The 17,855-nt window shown below is 42.1% G+C and overlaps 1 protein-coding gene across 1 annotated transcript in view; it reads right to left on the minus strand.

Moving 5' to 3' along the window:
• Positions 1-17,855, minus strand: part of Itga8 (integrin subunit alpha 8) — a 153,863-nt gene that overhangs the window by 66,394 nt on the left and 69,614 nt on the right. The window contains exons 14-15 of the mRNA XM_048367462.1: positions 4,337-4,382; positions 1,938-2,045 (exon numbers count right to left, since the gene is read on the minus strand). Coding sequence (XP_048223419.1) covers positions 1,938-2,045; positions 4,337-4,382 — 154 coding nt within the window. The remainder of the gene's footprint in view (positions 1-1,937; positions 2,046-4,336; positions 4,383-17,855) is intronic.

Consider the following 17,855-nt stretch of genomic DNA (forward strand, 5'->3'; position numbering starts at 1 on the left):
ACAGCTCATTTCATGTTCATTGAATTCTGCCAGGGTAAGGAGAAATGCTGGCTTTCCCAGGTCAGGTTTTCATTATACTCTTTTATGGTTTTCAACCATTTTAAACTGTGCTCAGGGCACTTCCCAAGTAGTTTCACAAACAGTTCAAGGGGAAGGCACCCCTTCCCTTACAGTGAGCTCCCCACAACAGGATGTTTTTCAAAAAATTCTTCAGGGCCCTGGCATTAACCACCGTCCACCCTCCCAAATGTAGATTCCCTGTGAACTCCTGTCCAAGGGCCAGCAGCAGCACTCTAACATGGACTGGAAAGAAGTTCTTTGGGTCCAGGCTGGTTCTGTTCTACATGTTGGCTCTCAGAGAGAAACAACACATTGTGTGAATTAAGCCCGGAGCTCCTGGAAAGGAGAGCAAACCTTAACCATTGCAGGTTTTGCTGGGTTTCCGGAGGATAGGCCTCACTGACATAAAGACATAATAATGGCTCCCGACCCTGGCGAGACCTACACAGTGAGACATAAGGTGGTGGTTTTTTTTGGCTTTGTTACAATCACACTCCCATTTGTCTGTTCAAGAGACTACTATGACTCAAAGGAAACATTCCTAGAAGATGGACAAGCCCATGTTCTCTGGTGGTCCAGGCAAGGGTCCAGCGATTTCCTTCTTTATTGTTGCTTGTGAGGCTTGAACTCAGGGCCAGGGAGCTGTCGCTGAGCTCTTTTGCTTAAGTCTAGTGCTCTACCACTTTGAATCACAGCCCACTTCCGGTTTTTGAGTAGTTAATTGGAGAGTCTCACAGACTTTCCTGCCTGGGCTGACTTTGAGTGGTAATCATCAAATCTCAGCCTCCCGAGTAGCTAGGATTACAGGCATGAGCCACTGGTGCCTGGCGAGGTCCAGTGGTTTCTATTGCTCTGAGATCCTGGCCACAAAAATATAGGGAACAAAAAACACCCCTCAAGTTTTGTGCTATTCGCCTTTGGTCTGGTTGTACATGCTAAATGCTAAAACTGCATCTATTGTCAGCATAAAAGATGGAATAATTTAACTCAAGCTTGATTTATTTTTTTAAAAAAAAGGGGGGGTATATTATATGTCTGCAAAGTGGTAGTGCCCAAAGTATATGTGAGGAGACATCAAGGGAGATGGTTATACATAGTTTGTTTGGTAAACATTTAATATATATCTTTGGGAGTATATGGGGGGACACATGAATGGAGCAGTGATACTTGCTGGACATTATGTTGCAAATGAACTATACAACCTGTGGGTGGGATATGAGGGAAAAACTGGGAGAGAGCAAGGGAAGGGATAACACTGTCCAAAAGAAAATGGGCTCTTTGCTGGACTTATGTAATGGTAACTCTTCTGTTTAATAAACCTTCTTTTAATAGAAAGGAAGAAAGAAAGAAAGAAAGAAAGAAAGAAAGAAAGAAAGAAAGAAAGAAAGAAAGAAAGAAAGAAAGAAAGAAAGAAAGGAAAGAAAGAAAGAAAGGAAGGAAGGAAGGAAGGAAGGGAGAGAGAGAGAAAGAAAGAAAGGAAGGAAGGAAGAAAGAGAGAGAGAGAGAGAGAAAGAGAGAGAGAGAGAGAGAGAGAGAAAGAAAGGAGATCTCTAGGATTTGATTTCCTGGGAATTTCCCCAAGCATTCCTATGCTTTTCATCTCACTTGTAGGTTGAAGAGCCAGCCTCTAGATGATAAATCCATAAGGCAGAGAACACCATCAAATCGTAATTCCTAATCCTTCCTTCTCAAACTTGCTTCACAGACTGGAACTATCAAGCACCTCCTTGAAGCCTTTCCTACATATTCAACATCTCAGGCCCTGCTCTAGACTTACTGCACCAACATGGTGGGTTTTTGTTGTTGCTGTTTGTTTTGGGTAAGATCCCCAGGTGATTTGAACCTACATTAGTTTGAAAAACAAGGAGCTGACTCACCAAGCCATAGGTGTGTTGACTTCTGGAATCTGGCAAGTTTTGTTTTCCAGATTGATAATCCTTGGGCTGAGCAGAAGTTGGGCATCTACGGTCACTACAGGCCTGGCTCTGCAAGAGAGAAAATATGAAGTCTGAATACATTCCCTGAGCCATGGACACAAGCTCACATCCCAGAAGGAGGAGCTCCCCTCCCACTTGGACGGCCAGCATCCCCTGCCCTGTGCACGAACAAATGGGGGCCGCCTTCAGATCGTCACCCTTAGAATCCCAGAGAAGGATGCTGTGGGTCCATCAGACACAAGCCCCTCCACAGCCTGCTTTCTTTGTGGAGCAGATGCTCAGTCCTGTGACCAGATTGCTGGGCAACGCCACTCTACAATGCGCAAGAATGTCGGTCGCCATGCTTGAAGGGAAAGACTCCTCCTCTAGCCACTCACAGTAAGTGCTTGAATTTTACTTTTTTTTTTTTTTTTGGTTGGCTTGTTGATATTGACTATAATTGTGACGATGAATGTTTTCTTTTTAGCCAAATGTTGCAGTGGGGCCCGGACATAGTATTTTTTGAAAGCTCCTTCCTCTAGTACTTACTCTAGTAAGGGCCAGATGTTAGAATTTATTTGTTTGTTTGTTTATTGGCGCTGGGACTGGAGCTTGAACTCAGGGCCTGAGTGCTATCCCTTAGCTTTTATGCTTAAGCTTGGTGTTCAACCATTTGAACCACTCTACTTCCAGCTTTTTGGTGATTTATCAGAAATAAGAATCTCAGGGACTTTTTTTTCCCTGGGCTAGCTTTGAACTATGTACATCAGATCTGAGCCAGGCACCACTGGCTCAGTGTTGGAATTTTAAACACATTGTCTAGGTGATTCTAGTTGGGAGCTAAGTTTGAGGTGAGAAATTGGTAGCAAGTCAAGGTCATTCTAACCAACCAGGCGAAGATAACAAAGCAAGAGACTAAGTCATGTGGGGAAGGAACGGAATCATTGTTAAAGCTTGGTTATAAGACATAACAACTGGGAGCCAAAGTCTCTATAGATTCTTGTACTCAGAAATGCCATCTTGGAAATGTGTTCCTCTGTCTGGCAGAAGGGAGAGCTGTGTCTTGGGGCACAGTGTTGTTTATGGCACTACTTCAAACACTTTCATGATTACCACATGGGGCCCACTGGGACTTTTCCTAAGCTCCTTTATACTTATTTATCTGTTCCGTATTATATTACTTTCAATATTGTGTTTCAGTTGCTGGAAAAGCAGGCGATACAATAGGATTAGGAATGCAAGAGATTTATCCTGGCACAGGCTTATGGGAACAAGGGGAGTGAGTAGAAAAGACTGGGAGTTCTGTTCTCTGGAAGGGTAGAGCAAAGGAGAGGGGGTTGGATAAGCAAGTTGTCTAGATGAGTCTCATGACCTGCAGAAAGAGCCCTTCCTTTATGTTTGGGTGCCCAGACATGGGCTGGCTGTAGCTCAGGGAAAATAAGCGTTGGTGCAGGCCGTGGTAAATTCTGAGTGGAGTAGCTGGAGCCATAGGTTTCTGAGTGGTGAACCTCAGGGCCAATGATCACAAATGAATGGAATGGCCAGGCTTTGAATCCATGTCTAATTGCATTTGAATTGCTCTTCCATATTCACATTTGGAGCTTGCCAAGTCCTGGTAATATTCCGTTCCCTCACTTAGCATCCACATTTGACCATATTTTTATTTATTTGTTTATTTTTGTGTGCCAGTACTGGGGCTTAAACTCAGGGGCTCGTGTGCTCACCTGACTTTTTGGTAAAGATGGAGCTCCTGTATCCTTTGGCAATAATCCCACCTCTATATATTAAGTGATAGAAGCCAGGGTGAATTGTAAACTTCTCCCATACCGCTCTCCTCTACCAGTGCATGCCTAAATCATTCCCAAAGCACAAAGAATACAAATACAGTAGCATCTAAAAACAAAGTTTTTCTTTTATGATTTTCTGCTTTTTATGTTGTATTTAATATTACACTGGGAGGAGTTCCATGTTAGCCCATAAACTTTTTTTTTGTTACTCTTATTGTTAGGGAGTTGTACAAAGGGGTTACAATTCCGGAAGTCTGGAAATGAATACAAGGCTTCTTGGACAATGTTTCCTTTTTCTTTACTTTCCCTCATTACCCCCCTCCTGTCCTGGAACTCCTAACATTTTAAGTATAAAAATACATAGGTCCTGCATAGACTTCTTTACTTAAAAAAAAATACATAGGAATGAGAGAAAGGTTGGAAATAGAAACAAAGGGCAAAAATACATCTGGACTTTGAAAAGAACATATAAATACTCTCCAGAATAAGTAACTGGCATGTGGTCTCTGAACAACAAAAAGTAAAGGCAATTAAAACCATTAGAAGAATGTTTGCACCCCACCAACCACATACCTGTAAACAGCTACTTTTCCTGTTCCAAATGCACCCACAAGCAAATCTAAAAACAAAACAAAACAAAACCAATCACAAAATCCATGCACAATTTTTTATAAAGATAATCAACATGATGGCTACCCTAAATCCCCAAATCTAAAATCTGAAATGCTCTAAAATCTGAAAAGTATAAGCCTTGTTATGACTCCACAGTATCTCACAGAATTATTTAAAATAGTTTATAAAACAATCTTTGGGCTATGTGCATAAGGAGCCTATAAAAAGTGGATTTTGTGTTAATACTTGAGTCCTATCCCCAACATCCCAGGATCTGCATGCCAATGTTCAAGAATTCTAACCACTTCTGGCCTAAGTTCACAGTCTTCGATGGTATGGACAGCAAAGAGAAAAATAAGAGCAGGACATTTTGGAAAGAATACAGTCAACACAGCTATACCAGTAGGGTATATGAATGAAGCCCTTCCCCATTGAGGAAGGCAAACATGTCAGAAATGGTCAAGAAACTCATGGGAACGTCACAATTGCCATCATCTAGACACAAGAGGCACATCCCTAGGCAAAAGGAAAAGCATAATGCTTTATGCTATGCATGCAATGTATGCACCACCCTCACTGTTCATATTACCATTATTCTCACCCTCATTCCCTTACTAATCTTCCATGGGTAGCAATCCAGTGAGGCAAGGATCATTACTATTGGAGCAGACCCACGGGGCGTCATGTCCACACAGTCATTTTGATTTATGCTTCCTGCCAGTATTGGGGCTTGCACTCAGGGCCTCAAGTTCTTGCTCAGCTTTTTATTTGCTCATGACTGGCACTCTACCACTGAGCCATACTTCCTGTTCAGGTTTTTTGTTGGTTAATTGGAGATAAGAGTCTCTCAGATTTGTCTGGCTGGATTGGCTTGACACTGTGTTCCTCTAGCTCCTATCTTCCTGAGTAGCTAGTATTATAGGAATGAACTTCTGGTACCTAGCTCAGTCATTTGCTCTTTGCAGACTGTATACTATTGGCAAAGCAATTAGCAGTACTAGAAATAATGGACATATTTCTAATGATCATAAATAGCCACAGTAATAATAAATAGCATGCATAGAACTTTCTCTACACCAAAATTCCTTTGCAGGGATTTACTTTGACTCCTCACAAGAAGGTACTACGTTTCTTATTAGAAACCTTCCCACAGTGCAGATTGATAATAATCTTTATCATATCCTTCCTTTCCTAGTCTTCCTTGCTCAATTACCACTGTTTCTTAGGATCATTTCTTAAACAGACTTGCTTACTAATCCTTGTCTTCATGTCTGCTTGGCCCAACTTAACTGAAAACATAGTTTTTGTCAATGTTTTTGTTTAAAAATGGATTCAGGGGCTGGGAATATGGCCTAGTGGCAAGAGTGCTTGCCTCGTATACATGAAGCCTTGGGTTCAATTCCCAAGCACCACATATATACAAAATGGCCAGAAGTGGTGCTGTGGCTCAAGTGGCAGAGTGCTAGCCTTGAGCAAAAAGAAGCCAGGAACAGTGCTCAGGCCCTGAGTTCAAGCCCCAGGACTGGCCAAAAAAAAAAAATATGGATTCAAACCTTTTTAGGATCAAAACTGTAAGTGGGGTATCTTAGGTTTTTAAGACAGAATTACATTGTAACAATAGATTCAGCCCTGTGTTTAGAAAGATGTGTATGCTAATGTTCATGTAAATCAGACAGGGGTCATGTCAACCAAGAGCTCTCTACTAGAGGAAATAGAAAACACATTAAGAGAACGCCTACAGCTCAGCTGACTGTCGCTCATGAAGAAAATGTTTAAAGGTGGATGCTAAAGGTTTTTTTCTTTAGCTTCTTTTCTGTTCTCTCTTTTCTCTTCTTTTCCTTTCCTGTTTCTCCTCTTGTCTCTCCCTCCCTTCTTTTCTTCTTTGCCTTCATTTACTTCCTTCTTTCCTTTTTCTCTTTTTGCTTTTCTCCCTCCCTCCCTCCCTCCCTCCCTCCCTCCCTCCCTCCTGTTTTCCCCTTCCTTTCCTTTCCCCTAACCTCCCTCCCTCCCTCCTTCTCTCTTTCTCTCCTTCCTTCCTTCCTTCATTCCTCCCTCCCTCCCTCTCTCCCTCTCTCCCTCCCTCCTTCTCTCTCTCTCTTTCTTTCTTTCTTTCTTTCCTTCTGTATTGGGGTTTGAACTCAGGGTTTTCTGCTTGCTGGGCATGCAATGTGATGCCCAATCCATGCCTCTATCCCTTGAAGCCAAAGTTTCTAAATCTTCCATTAAAAAAAAAACTATAGTGATAAATTATATCAGAATGATATCAGAATGGCAGCACCTTCAGCTATCTAGCTGCCTTTTTTTTTTTTTTGCAACATTTGTCTCTTCCACTCTGTCAGTGTATTTGTTCCTATGTCATGGGAACAAGAACACCTGATAGGCATAAATGCGTGCTCCCCTTGCTATATAACCACTGAGTCCATATCTAGGCAGACATAACTCAGGTAGCTCAGTACTAAATCCTGGCTGTCACGTCCATTGACATGACAGCTGATGGTCAGCTCTGTTGCACAAGCTGATTCAAGAGCTGGCTGGGTGCTTTGTTTTTGGCTCCAAGTAAGGCAAAGGATTCATATCGGAAGATTAGACCTTGTGTAGATAACAGATGAATTTTAAGAACCAATTCTTTGAAAAAGGCAATGAAATATGATAGTAAGCCTTTCTAGGGCAGGAATCTGTGAGTGTGTGGATCCCAAAGACGTCATAGAATGGTTTGGGTTGAAATAAACAAAGGGAGAAATAATCTTTGCTTCCACCACATCAGGCCCAGCACTGGACAGGGCTAACGGTGGTGGCGGTTGATCAATGAAAGTAGGAGGATAAGTGATCGTGTCCTGTACTGAGATGAGCAGGAAGAAGTGACAGTTGTTTTGACAGGTGATTAGGTTAAATTCAGCTGGATTATTACAGATACAGTTAATAGAATTGGAAGAACCATATACATGCATGTGCACACATACTCATACGCATGCGCACACAATCCCCAGATCCTACAAAAGGACATCGAGGCTCTACCACATCAAATGGCCACTAGAGCCGAGAACACAAATACCATCACTCTGTGGTAATGAGGAAGAGGACTTTTCCTTTAGGAACTTCAACCCCTAGGCCTCAGGGTGGGGATTTTCCTACTCTGGAAAAATAACTGGCAAAACAGGCCACAATTTCCTCTATCAGAATGTGGCCACAGTTATTCAGCGGCTAAGAAAACAGTTATCTACCACAAAAGTATGTTTGTGTTTGAGACACCATCTTGGTATCATGCCTGCTGGCAAAGGCTGGGGCACTTACTTATGCTCAGGACCCTTCTGCACGTGTCAGATCTCTCTGAGGAGAGCCGCTGCACTGCCTATGCTCGCTTTGAACTTTCACTCTCAGATCCCAGCCTCTGGAGTAGCTAAGACTATAGGTGTGAGCCACCAGAACCAGGCTACTAGTATACAATGGAGGAATCTCCTTGGCTTCTTGAGACAGCTTTTCTCCTGTAGGTGTGGACGGGAGTGGGGTACTCTTTTTCTCTAGTAAGGCATGACCACTTTAGATGTCAAATGAGAGTCATGTATCTGGAACCATCAAGGTCTGATCACTTTGTCACAATGATGATATCAAACAAGTCTTGGACATCATACAAAATTCTGGAATTAAAGATGGCATCATAACCATCTAGCAACATCTTCTGGGCAAGTGGGTTATGAAAAAATCTGTATGTGTGGATCTAGGAAAGTAGCTCGTGTTTGTGGGAAAAAGGCGTGTAGTTACATCTCCTTAAAGTTTGGCAAATGTGTTAATCTAAAAATAGAGGCTGCTTTTCTTGCTTTCTTGAAATTGCAAGATGCAAAATATTGCTGAAAGGAAGGTTATGAGTTGAGGAAGAAGTGTTTGGGGAAAAAAATGCATGATTCCTTTTGCCCCCAGAAAGTAATAACCCTAACAATTTGTCTGAAAAGCTTCCAAATGAACTCTGAAGGAAAACATTTATGAGCCTGACATGGTATTAGCTTGCAGCATTGTAATTTACTAGAGTTTATTTTCCTCTAAAAAAATACCCCACAAAAATAAGAGCAAAATATCAAACGAGGGATCTGCCTTATGAAAATAGTTTCCTATGCATTGCTAGCATCCTGCGGCTGCAAGAGTGACCCCTGACCCTTGTTTGAGGCCCCGTAATGTAGGGCTGTTGTTCTGTGTCCCAGAACGAGCACACTGGTAGACAGACAGGATGTGTACTATCTAGGCTATTGCTAAAAGTCTGGGAGAAAAGTTTGTATCTTTAGGACCAGGGTCATTTCTATTAAGAATGAGTTCCCAGTTTCCTGTCTTGTGGGACAGCTAGATGGACAAATTCCTATCATTTGCAACCTGTGGGCTTTCTATGTTTCTTGACTGTCAGGGTTGAATGGTGCTGTCCACTTCAAATTCTAGGTTGAATCTCTAGCTTCAGAACCTTCAGGGTGTGTTTGCATTTGGTAATGGAGTCTTTAAAAGCATCGTTGTGGGGAGGGTAGAGATTAGACAGGAACTTGTTATATACCCAAGCTGGCCTCCAATTCAAGATTTTCCTGCCCCAGCCTCCTCAGAGCTGGTATCACAGGTGTGTACCATCATACCTGACTTCAAGAGCTAATTAGTTTAAAACAAGGTCATATGGGTTGGTTCAATATTAATTATTAATTCATTATTAATTCAATAGGGCTGGGGTTGTAAGAAATTAGACATATACCCAGGAGGAGGAGACAGGAGGGTCAAGGTTTGAAGTCACCTTGGCAAAAAATTAGTAAGACTTTATCTCTAAAAAAAGCCAGACACATGGGGGTGCATGCCTGAGGTTCCAGCTACACAGAGGTAGAGTTTAGAGGATTATGATCCATGGTAAGTCTGAGCAAATCTAACCCTCCCTCCCTCCCTCCCTCCCTCCTTCCTTCCCTCCTTCTACTTCTTTCATCTCTTGCTAGAGTTTGAACTTAAGGTCTTCTTCCACTTGCTAAGGCAAGTACTTTACCATTTGAGCCAGTATTACCAGCCCCATTTGCTTTAGGTCTTAAAGTACGGCCTTGCAGTTTAGACCGGGGTCAGCCTCAGACTATAACCTTTCTGTCTCTACCTGCCACATATCTGGGGTACTCATCTTGTTGACATGGGGGAAATCTAATTAATTTTGTATGGTTGGGCCTGCAACTGTGATCCTCCTGGTCTCACCTCCCACATAACTATGGGAAACTTTAGGCACAGATTATCTGAATCATCACAGGAACCAGATCTGGGGCAGAGTGTTCTGATTTGAGAGTTTAATTCCATCCCTCCACTTCCATTTGGCTGGTTGGGTTAGGAATAATTGACCTCTGCGGAGTAGTTCTGGGGTTTGTAAATCGTCTCCAGAACAATCATGAATGGTGGAAGGTTGGTGGTCACGTTCTTTTTGTGGTGAGATAAGCTAAGCTTTACAGGTGCAAGTCTGCCCAAGGCTAGTTAGTCCACAGTGGGTGAATAAAGTCGTGTCCCCTGCCTTTTAGTAGAGGGCTCTTTTGTTCTTCTGGCTACTGAGTCTCTTGCTCTGAGTGGCTTGAGTAGTAATTGGCACTTAAGTGTTTAACCAAGACAGAGCTAGGAGACAGCGCCAAATGCTTGCCAAGAACATGTCTGTTACTTAAGTAAAGCGTGATTTGCTCCTGGGAGAGGAACACTAGGCTTATCTTCATCATCTCTGTCTATGTTTTCATCCTCATGCTGCTCAGGAATAGGTTTCAGTAGAGCTGGAGGCAGCCATGTATATGTGAAGGTGTACAGCTGTGATGGGGTTGGCTCGCTCGCTCGCTCATTTGTTCCCACCACCCATCCATCCACCAGGCACTCACTCACAGAGCATTTACCAGGTGTCCTATGTCTCAGCCACTGCTTTGGGCACTAGGATTCCACACGGAGCAAAAGCAAATCCAGTCCTAACTTCCAACTCACCCAGTGTCCAGGGCAGTGGGGAGCAAAGAGACACTGATGAAATAACACGCTGCGAAACGTCCATCCGAGATGGCTGTTTGTAGAGGAGCAACAGTAGTCAGGGAGGGCTTCCTGAGGAAGTGACATTTGACCCGGGGTTCTGAAATAGGAAGTGAACCCCTGGGAAAACAGCCAGGGTGTGTGAAGGCTTCCACACGGAAGGGATACATCAAGCTAACGACACTAAAATATGGCTTTCTACTTGCATGTTAATACATTTAATATGACATATAGATAAAACTCCTTGTCCTTCTTCTATCTTTTGCCTGGTGGCTAGTCTATGTTTCATCTCCTCGATTTTGTTACCTTTCCTTTCAATTTCCATTATTGTTACCTAGCCCAGGCCTAATTTGCATGCAATTTAATATTCTTAAATGATTCAAGGGGGTGGATGGGAAGTGCCTTTTCCAAAGTGGTGCCCAGTAAAGCATGTTAGTGTGCAATGAGAGAAGTCCTTGTACCTCATCTCCCACATAGGAGTGACAGTGGGTGTGGGCTGCATCACAGTGAGTGGCGAACTCATAATCTTGGAGGAAGCTTCTACCAGGAATCCAGCCACAAGGAATTCAAGAGTGGCTGTCAGTCCAGCAGATCACAAGAGCTACGTTCTTACTGCCGTGTTCCCATTTGGGGCAAAGCAATTATATGCAGGACTGTAAGTTAAATTTGGGGATCATGGACATTTTCTGCTTCAAGTAAAAGAAGACTGTCCACTAGTATGCACAGGAGAAAAATACCTCCAAAACACATAGCATGTCTTTAAAGTTGACCAAAGAGATGCTATTTACTAAACTATGTTATATCTCATTTTACCTTAGAATCATAAATCTCAATTCATTTGATGTGTGTGTGTGTGTGTGTGTGTGTGTGTGTGTGTGTGTGTGTGTGTTTGTAGATCCTGGGGCTTGAACTCAGGGTCTAGGAGCTGTCCCTGAACGTTTGTGCTTATAGCTATCATTTTACTGCTTGAACCATACCTCTGCTTCCAGCTTTTTGGTAGTTATTTGGTGTTGAGTCTCAGAGAACCCCCTTTTTGGACTGGCTTTGAACTATAATCCCCAGCTCTTAGCCCCATGAGTTTATAGGATTACAGTACCTGGCTCATTTGATTTTTGTACTTACATATTCTCATCTAATTTTGTAAGCAAGGAAATGGAAGCTCAAAGAGCTTAAGCCATTTTTTTTTCTCTCTTACACAGATAGAAAGCAAGAAAGTCAAAATTTAAAACTAGATCTCCAACACAACTATAAAGAAGTTCTGATTCTGTGCATGGCAATCAATTTGATTTCCTCTCCCATTCTATACTATTCACAAGTTTTTATGAACATCTGTTCCCAAAGTACAAGGGCAAGCACAAACAACTCTGAAAAGTAGGTATTATTAACTTTACATAAGCGATAAAGAAATGGAAGCCCAAAGAAATCAAATAACTCCTTGAGTGTCACACTAATTGGTGTTGGATGGGAGTCAGAACTTGAACACTTTTTAAATTTGCCTTCCCTGTTCACAGCCTGTCTATCAACTTAAATATGGTTATTCTTATATTGTTTTGATGTTTATGGGAAGGAATGGAGTGCCATCCAATTTTTCCTTATATAGGCTTCTGCTATGTGTGGGCATATACATATAACAATGCACACAGTTATACATATCTGTATGTATCATGCATCTCTTGGACAGACCTTATATGTATTTACAAGGTACAGTGACTAGCATGCTTTGTACTGTTCATTTTCAGTAGTTATAGTTGCTGTAATTGCAAAAATGTTAACAATACATTCGACCCCACGCCTGCTCTTTGCTCACATTCTTCCCTCGAAAGACAGGAAGACTGGTCCTGCTCAAATTCAGAACATGTGTAACTTGCAAAACAGATCACGTGACAATGAACAAACACAAATAAAATGACTTTTTTTTTTTTTTACAAGTCCATGACTTTAGTTACTTAAGGTACTGAGAGAACATATTCCCAACCAGTTTGGGAGAGAGAACAGCTGTAATACACAACAGGGAAATACGAAACATCACAGCACGTCCTACTCTTTCTCTCTGTGCAAAGCAGTCAGGTGATGCAGAGCCGACCCAGCTGCCTGCTGCTATTTCTGAAGGAGAAAAAGTGTGCCCTGCCAGTGAAACAGGTTTCACAACTTGCACATCAAGGGATGGGTCTATGGTACTAGGGCTTGAACTCAGGGCCTGGGTAATTGCACTTAGCTTATGTGCTCAAGGATGGTGCTCTACCACTGGAGCACCTCCATGTTCACATTTTGCTGGTTAATTAGAGATGAGGTATTTCTAGAACGTTCCTGCTTGAGCTGGCTTTGAACCTCCATCCTCAGATCTCAGCCTCCTGAATAGTTAGGATTAGAGGCATGAGCCACCAGCACCAGCTCCCTACTATCATTTTCAATACAGCTGTGAGCCTCTTGTCACCTATAATGACCTGAAAGGTACAACTCAAGGATGAGAACATCCACCCACCGTCATCCCCTCAGTAGCCACCATGGCTGCCAAGTGCCATTTTCCAGGTGTGTTCTAACTAGAAAGCACTCCCAAGTAGTTGACCCCATTGCATTTCAGAACTTCAAGTCTATTTCTCTTTGTTTTCTCTGAAGTTCTGCAGGTGACCAGGTAGCTGAGGGAAGGAGGGTCAGGACTGTTGTTTCTGAGCTCCTTAAAATAGAAGAGCTGTAACAGGGTGATTGAGAGGGGGAAATGCATGAGTGTGAATTTTACAATGTGCCTTAGCCCCTTTCTGAGAAGGGGCCCTCCCTCCCGGGGCCCTCCCTCCCTCCCTTGCTCCTTGCCTGGTCACGACCTGTGTGTCATTTGCAGCAGCCCTGATCCTGGAATTTGCTCAAGTTCTGCAAGTAATCAGAAGTGGAGGTGCCTGTAGATGGAACTACAGAGCCTGTGTATTTTCCTCTGGTAAAGCATTTAATTAAGACCAAATGATTATAAAATTCTAAAGACCAACAATATTTTCCTTGTAGTTTTTTTTAAATTCACAAGCATAAGATTTAGTGACTTGTTAAATGTTTCTCAAGTGTTAAATTATTCTATTTCAGAAAAGAAAGATTCAGATTTTCAAGACCTAAGTGTTTCACGACATCGAAAATTCTTACATCCCACAGATTTCCTGGAGAAAGCCAAGAAAATAGCCAACATAGAGGAAAAAAAAAAAGGATTCTCTGTCAACCTACTGTGAAGACTGTCTTTCCTGTCTCGGTGGAAATGAGGAATCGATACAGAGGCTCTTCGCAGGGTTCACAAAGCCCTTCAGCAAGCAGCAAGGGAAATCTTGCTTGCTCTGAGTCACTCTTGAGGCTGGCACCAGTCACAACCACTACTCAGTGCCCACCTTACAGGGCCTGGTGCTGAGCCCAGGTTTCCATGCCTCCCATTGCTTAGAGCATCCCACCCCCCTATTCTGCACCACCTACCAAAGGGCAAAGTGATCTCTGACTCAGTGACAAAAACAAAAAGTATCATTTCTCATCGTTCTGCTCTTCCTTTCCAGCAGTTTCTATCTCAATGCATGGCACCCCACCATCTAGTTATTCCACAAAGCCAGAACACTAGAAGCCATTCAAAATTCTCCCTCTCCTTCACCACCCTCCACATGCAAGACTCACCCGGCCCTGTTGATTTTACCTCCTTCCCATGCTTCCTCATCTCTGCGCTGCCACTACCAGGGTCTAGCTCATTCCCCTCTTTACACCAAGAGGCTCCCAACCCACCTGTTCTCTGCTCCAGAGTCAGAGTGAAACCGCCCAAGTGCCTTCTCATTCCCCTTACAACAGAGTCCAAACCAAAAATAGCATCTCCCGCTAGCTCCAGTTCCCCTCGGCCGCCCATTGTGTTTAAATGGCAGAAGGCCTGTGCTGTTCTCCAAGGCTGTGTGTTCTCACCATCGCTGGGCTATCCTGCTTGCTCATCCCACTGTCTACTTTGACTCTCTGCTACTTTACCATAGGAGGTTTACGTACAAATGCTTTTCATAGGCCTTATAGCAAGCACTGTTGAACTATGAAAGTCATACCTGCTCTTTGCTATAATGACTTGAGTAAGTGCCTTTCTTACCTAGACTGCAAGCTCTCTACACATTGTTAGTCCTCATACCGGAACCCCCAGCACAATACCTAGTGCATGGTAGAAACTAATACTTTTTGACTCAATGAATAAGTGTTCACCTTGTGTGTGTGTTTTTTTTTCCAGACCTTGAAGCTAAATGATGCCGAACAATGTTAAGACCATGTTTAATACTTGCATTTAAAAAGTACTGCTTTCCCTTTATTTGGTTTGCCACATTTCTTACTGTGGTTCTTATTCTTCCAGGGCCATTTTGTTCCATTTTTCTTTACAGGACATTCAGAATGGATGCAGGTTAGGACAGTCAAACAACACAGAAGACAACTCGTGCTTTCTTTGGAAATGTCACCCCTTGCCTCAGCACCTATCCAATTCACCTCCAAAAAGACCTGAGACTAAGATGAACGGTGTACAGTCTCGTGAGTGTGTGGGGTAACAGAGAATATGTATGCCGTGGAGCTTTACATGGATTCTAAAGCATCCTTTTAAATACACAAGTGGCTTTTAGAACTCAGAAACAGTGAGTAAACAACTAGAGCTTTCTTAACATGACTTTCGTAACTTTCCCCAGCAAAGACCATTTTGTCTGGGGTATGCCTACATTTCATATGGCAGCAGCCCATAAAGAACAAATGAAATGGGAGAGCTCAGATGATAGATTCGGGCCAAAAGAGATAAATATGCACCTGATTGGTGTAGGTATGAGAGCAGAGCCTTCAAAGACTCAGAAGCAGAGTTTCTCAAAGTAAAAAGTTGGGTCAACTCAAAAATCTGAGGCTTATCCCGGAGCTGGTAAATCAGAGCATCCAAAAGGATGCCAGGCATTCGGCCTTGATGAACAGGCTCAATAGGCACATGGAATGTCTGCCATGGAAGCACCTGCAGACATAATTAAGAGGTGCCCTTTGCTGAAATCATACTTAGTTTACTTTCTGTGTCATGCCCTGTGTCATTGTGTTGTTGTTGTCCTGTATCTGGAGGGATTATTCCTTGAAAAAAAAAATAATAGTTCTCATGTTATCTCATTTAGTCCTTGTGTCGAGTGATGTATTTGCTACTTGATGGACAACATCCTTTACTTCCTGGTACTATGGGTGGGGAAAGGAAGTCTGCAATAAATGTTGTGAATAGACATGATTTAGTACATGAACTCTTTATCTAATGTGGAGTGAACTTCATGAATCACTCTGACATATTTTGGGTAGGGATAGAACAAGAAGTCTAGTTTTTGTTTTTTGGTTTGGTTGGTTTCTTTTTTTTTTTTTGGCCAGTCCTGGGCCTTGGACTCAGGGCCTGAGCACTGTCCCTGGCTTCTTCCCGCTCAAGGCTAGCACTCTGCCACTTGAGCCACAGCGCCGCTTCTGGCCGTTTTCTGTATATGTGGTGCTGGGGAATCGAACCTAGGGCCTCGTGTATCCGAGGCAGGCACTCTTGCCACTAGGCTATATCCCCAGCCTGGTTGGTTGGTTTTTTTTTTTTTTTTTTGGTCAATTATGGGGCTTGAAACCAGGGCCTGGGCTTTGTCCTGAAGTTTCTTTGTGTTCAAGGCTAGCATTCTGCTACTTGAACCACAGTGCCACTTCTGGTTTTTGGGTGTTTAATTGGAGATAAGAGTCTCATGGGGTCTTCTCTACCCAGGCCAGCTTCAAACTGCCATCACTCAGATCTGAGTAGCTAGGATTACATGTGTGAGCCACCAGTGCCTGGCTGGGATCTTTTTCTTTCTTTTTTTTCTTTTTTGCCAGTCCTGGGACTTGGACTCAAGGCTTGAGCACTGTTTCTGGCTTCTTTTTGTTCAAGGCTATCATTCTACCACTTGAACCACAGAGCCACTTCTGGCTTTTTCTGCTTGTGTGGTGCTGAGGAATTGAACCCAGAGCTTCATGAATGTAAGACAATCACTCTATTGCTAAGTCATATTTCCAGCCCTGGGATCTAAATTTTAGAAGGAGTGAAAATTAGAATGTATTATGCAAAAGACCCTCTTTCTCCCCATCCCACAACTCCCTAACTACTCTCATTGACTAATATAACTTGACTTCAGAAAATAAACAACCAAATGCTCTTGAAATTGGCACAGGTAGAAAACATGTGTATATGATATAATAGTAATAATGGTATTATAATATCAATATTATAAATGTTATATAATATAATAATAGCATATAATAGTATAGAATATAATAGTAAATCCTCTTTGAGTCCAGCACAAGATCTATGTTAGTGCTATGAAAGGTTTCTGACAAATTTAGAGGAGAAAGTGTGTTGAATGTGTTATCCCTTTTGCATGATCCCAGAGGAGAACAGAAAGCCAGAGAATTGAAATTAATGATGTATATTTAGGCAGTCAGCTTATTGGACTGCTTTCCCATGCCAGAAAAACACACACACACACACGTGGAAAATTCTCATTTTAGGAGTTGCTAGTAGAAAGAGACAAGGTTTAAAAAAATAGTCACGACTGGTGGTTAACTATTAATGACTTCTAAGCATTTATTGAAACCATCTTAAAATAACCAACATAAAAGTGAAAAGTAAACCATAAAACCAAGAAGTCTAATGTTTTCTGTTAATAACTGGTTATTGAACCAGAGCCTTGAAGACAGATTCACCATCTCATAGGTAAACCACATCTGATCAGATATGATCTATGTACGTTTCATGGATTTTCATGGGCCTTCACTGTGAATTGGGTAGTCAAGAAAAGTATATGAATGACATAACATGAGGGGATGGGTGGGGCTGGGAAAGATGGGGGAGAAGGATGGAAGAGGTCTCCTTGATCAAAATGCACTGTATTTGACTGCTAGGTTTGATGCTATGTTTGAGTTGAAATCCTTTTTGTACAGCTACAGGATAATAAACATATTCTTAAAGAACAGTTTATGATTGTTGTCATGAGCCATTTCTTTAAAGGATTATCTTTAAATTAATACTAATATATCCAAGATAAATTATCTTTAAAATAATCTAGATAGATTATAATCAATTTTGGGTAACTGATTATCTCATCTTAAATAAAAAGTAAGCACTTAAAACAATCTACCCTTGGAAAGGCCCAGAATATGGTCTGAAAAGTATTTATGCTCTAAAAGCGTAAGCCTTACAACACAAAATACTGAGAGTTACACATCAATGAATAATATATGAGCATAAAATGAAAACAGGTTAAAATAGACTGTTCTAGAAAGGTGCCTGGTGCCTGCCTCCTTTGCCAATGGAGACCACCTTACAGTGGGATTGTCAAAGGAAAACTTGGGTTGAAAAATTGACAAGTTTTTTTTGTCTAATGCAGCTTAACTGGAGAGGGAATATTTGGTTTTAAAATTTTAAATTGTTATTATAAAACTGATGCACAGAGGGCTTACAGTTATGTAAGTCAGGTTAAGAATACAT

The sequence above is a fragment of the Perognathus longimembris genome, chromosome 18 (assembly GCF_023159225.1).
Source record: "Perognathus longimembris pacificus isolate PPM17 chromosome 18, ASM2315922v1, whole genome shotgun sequence".
In the NCBI taxonomy this organism is placed as follows: domain Eukaryota; kingdom Metazoa; phylum Chordata; class Mammalia; order Rodentia; family Heteromyidae; genus Perognathus; species Perognathus longimembris.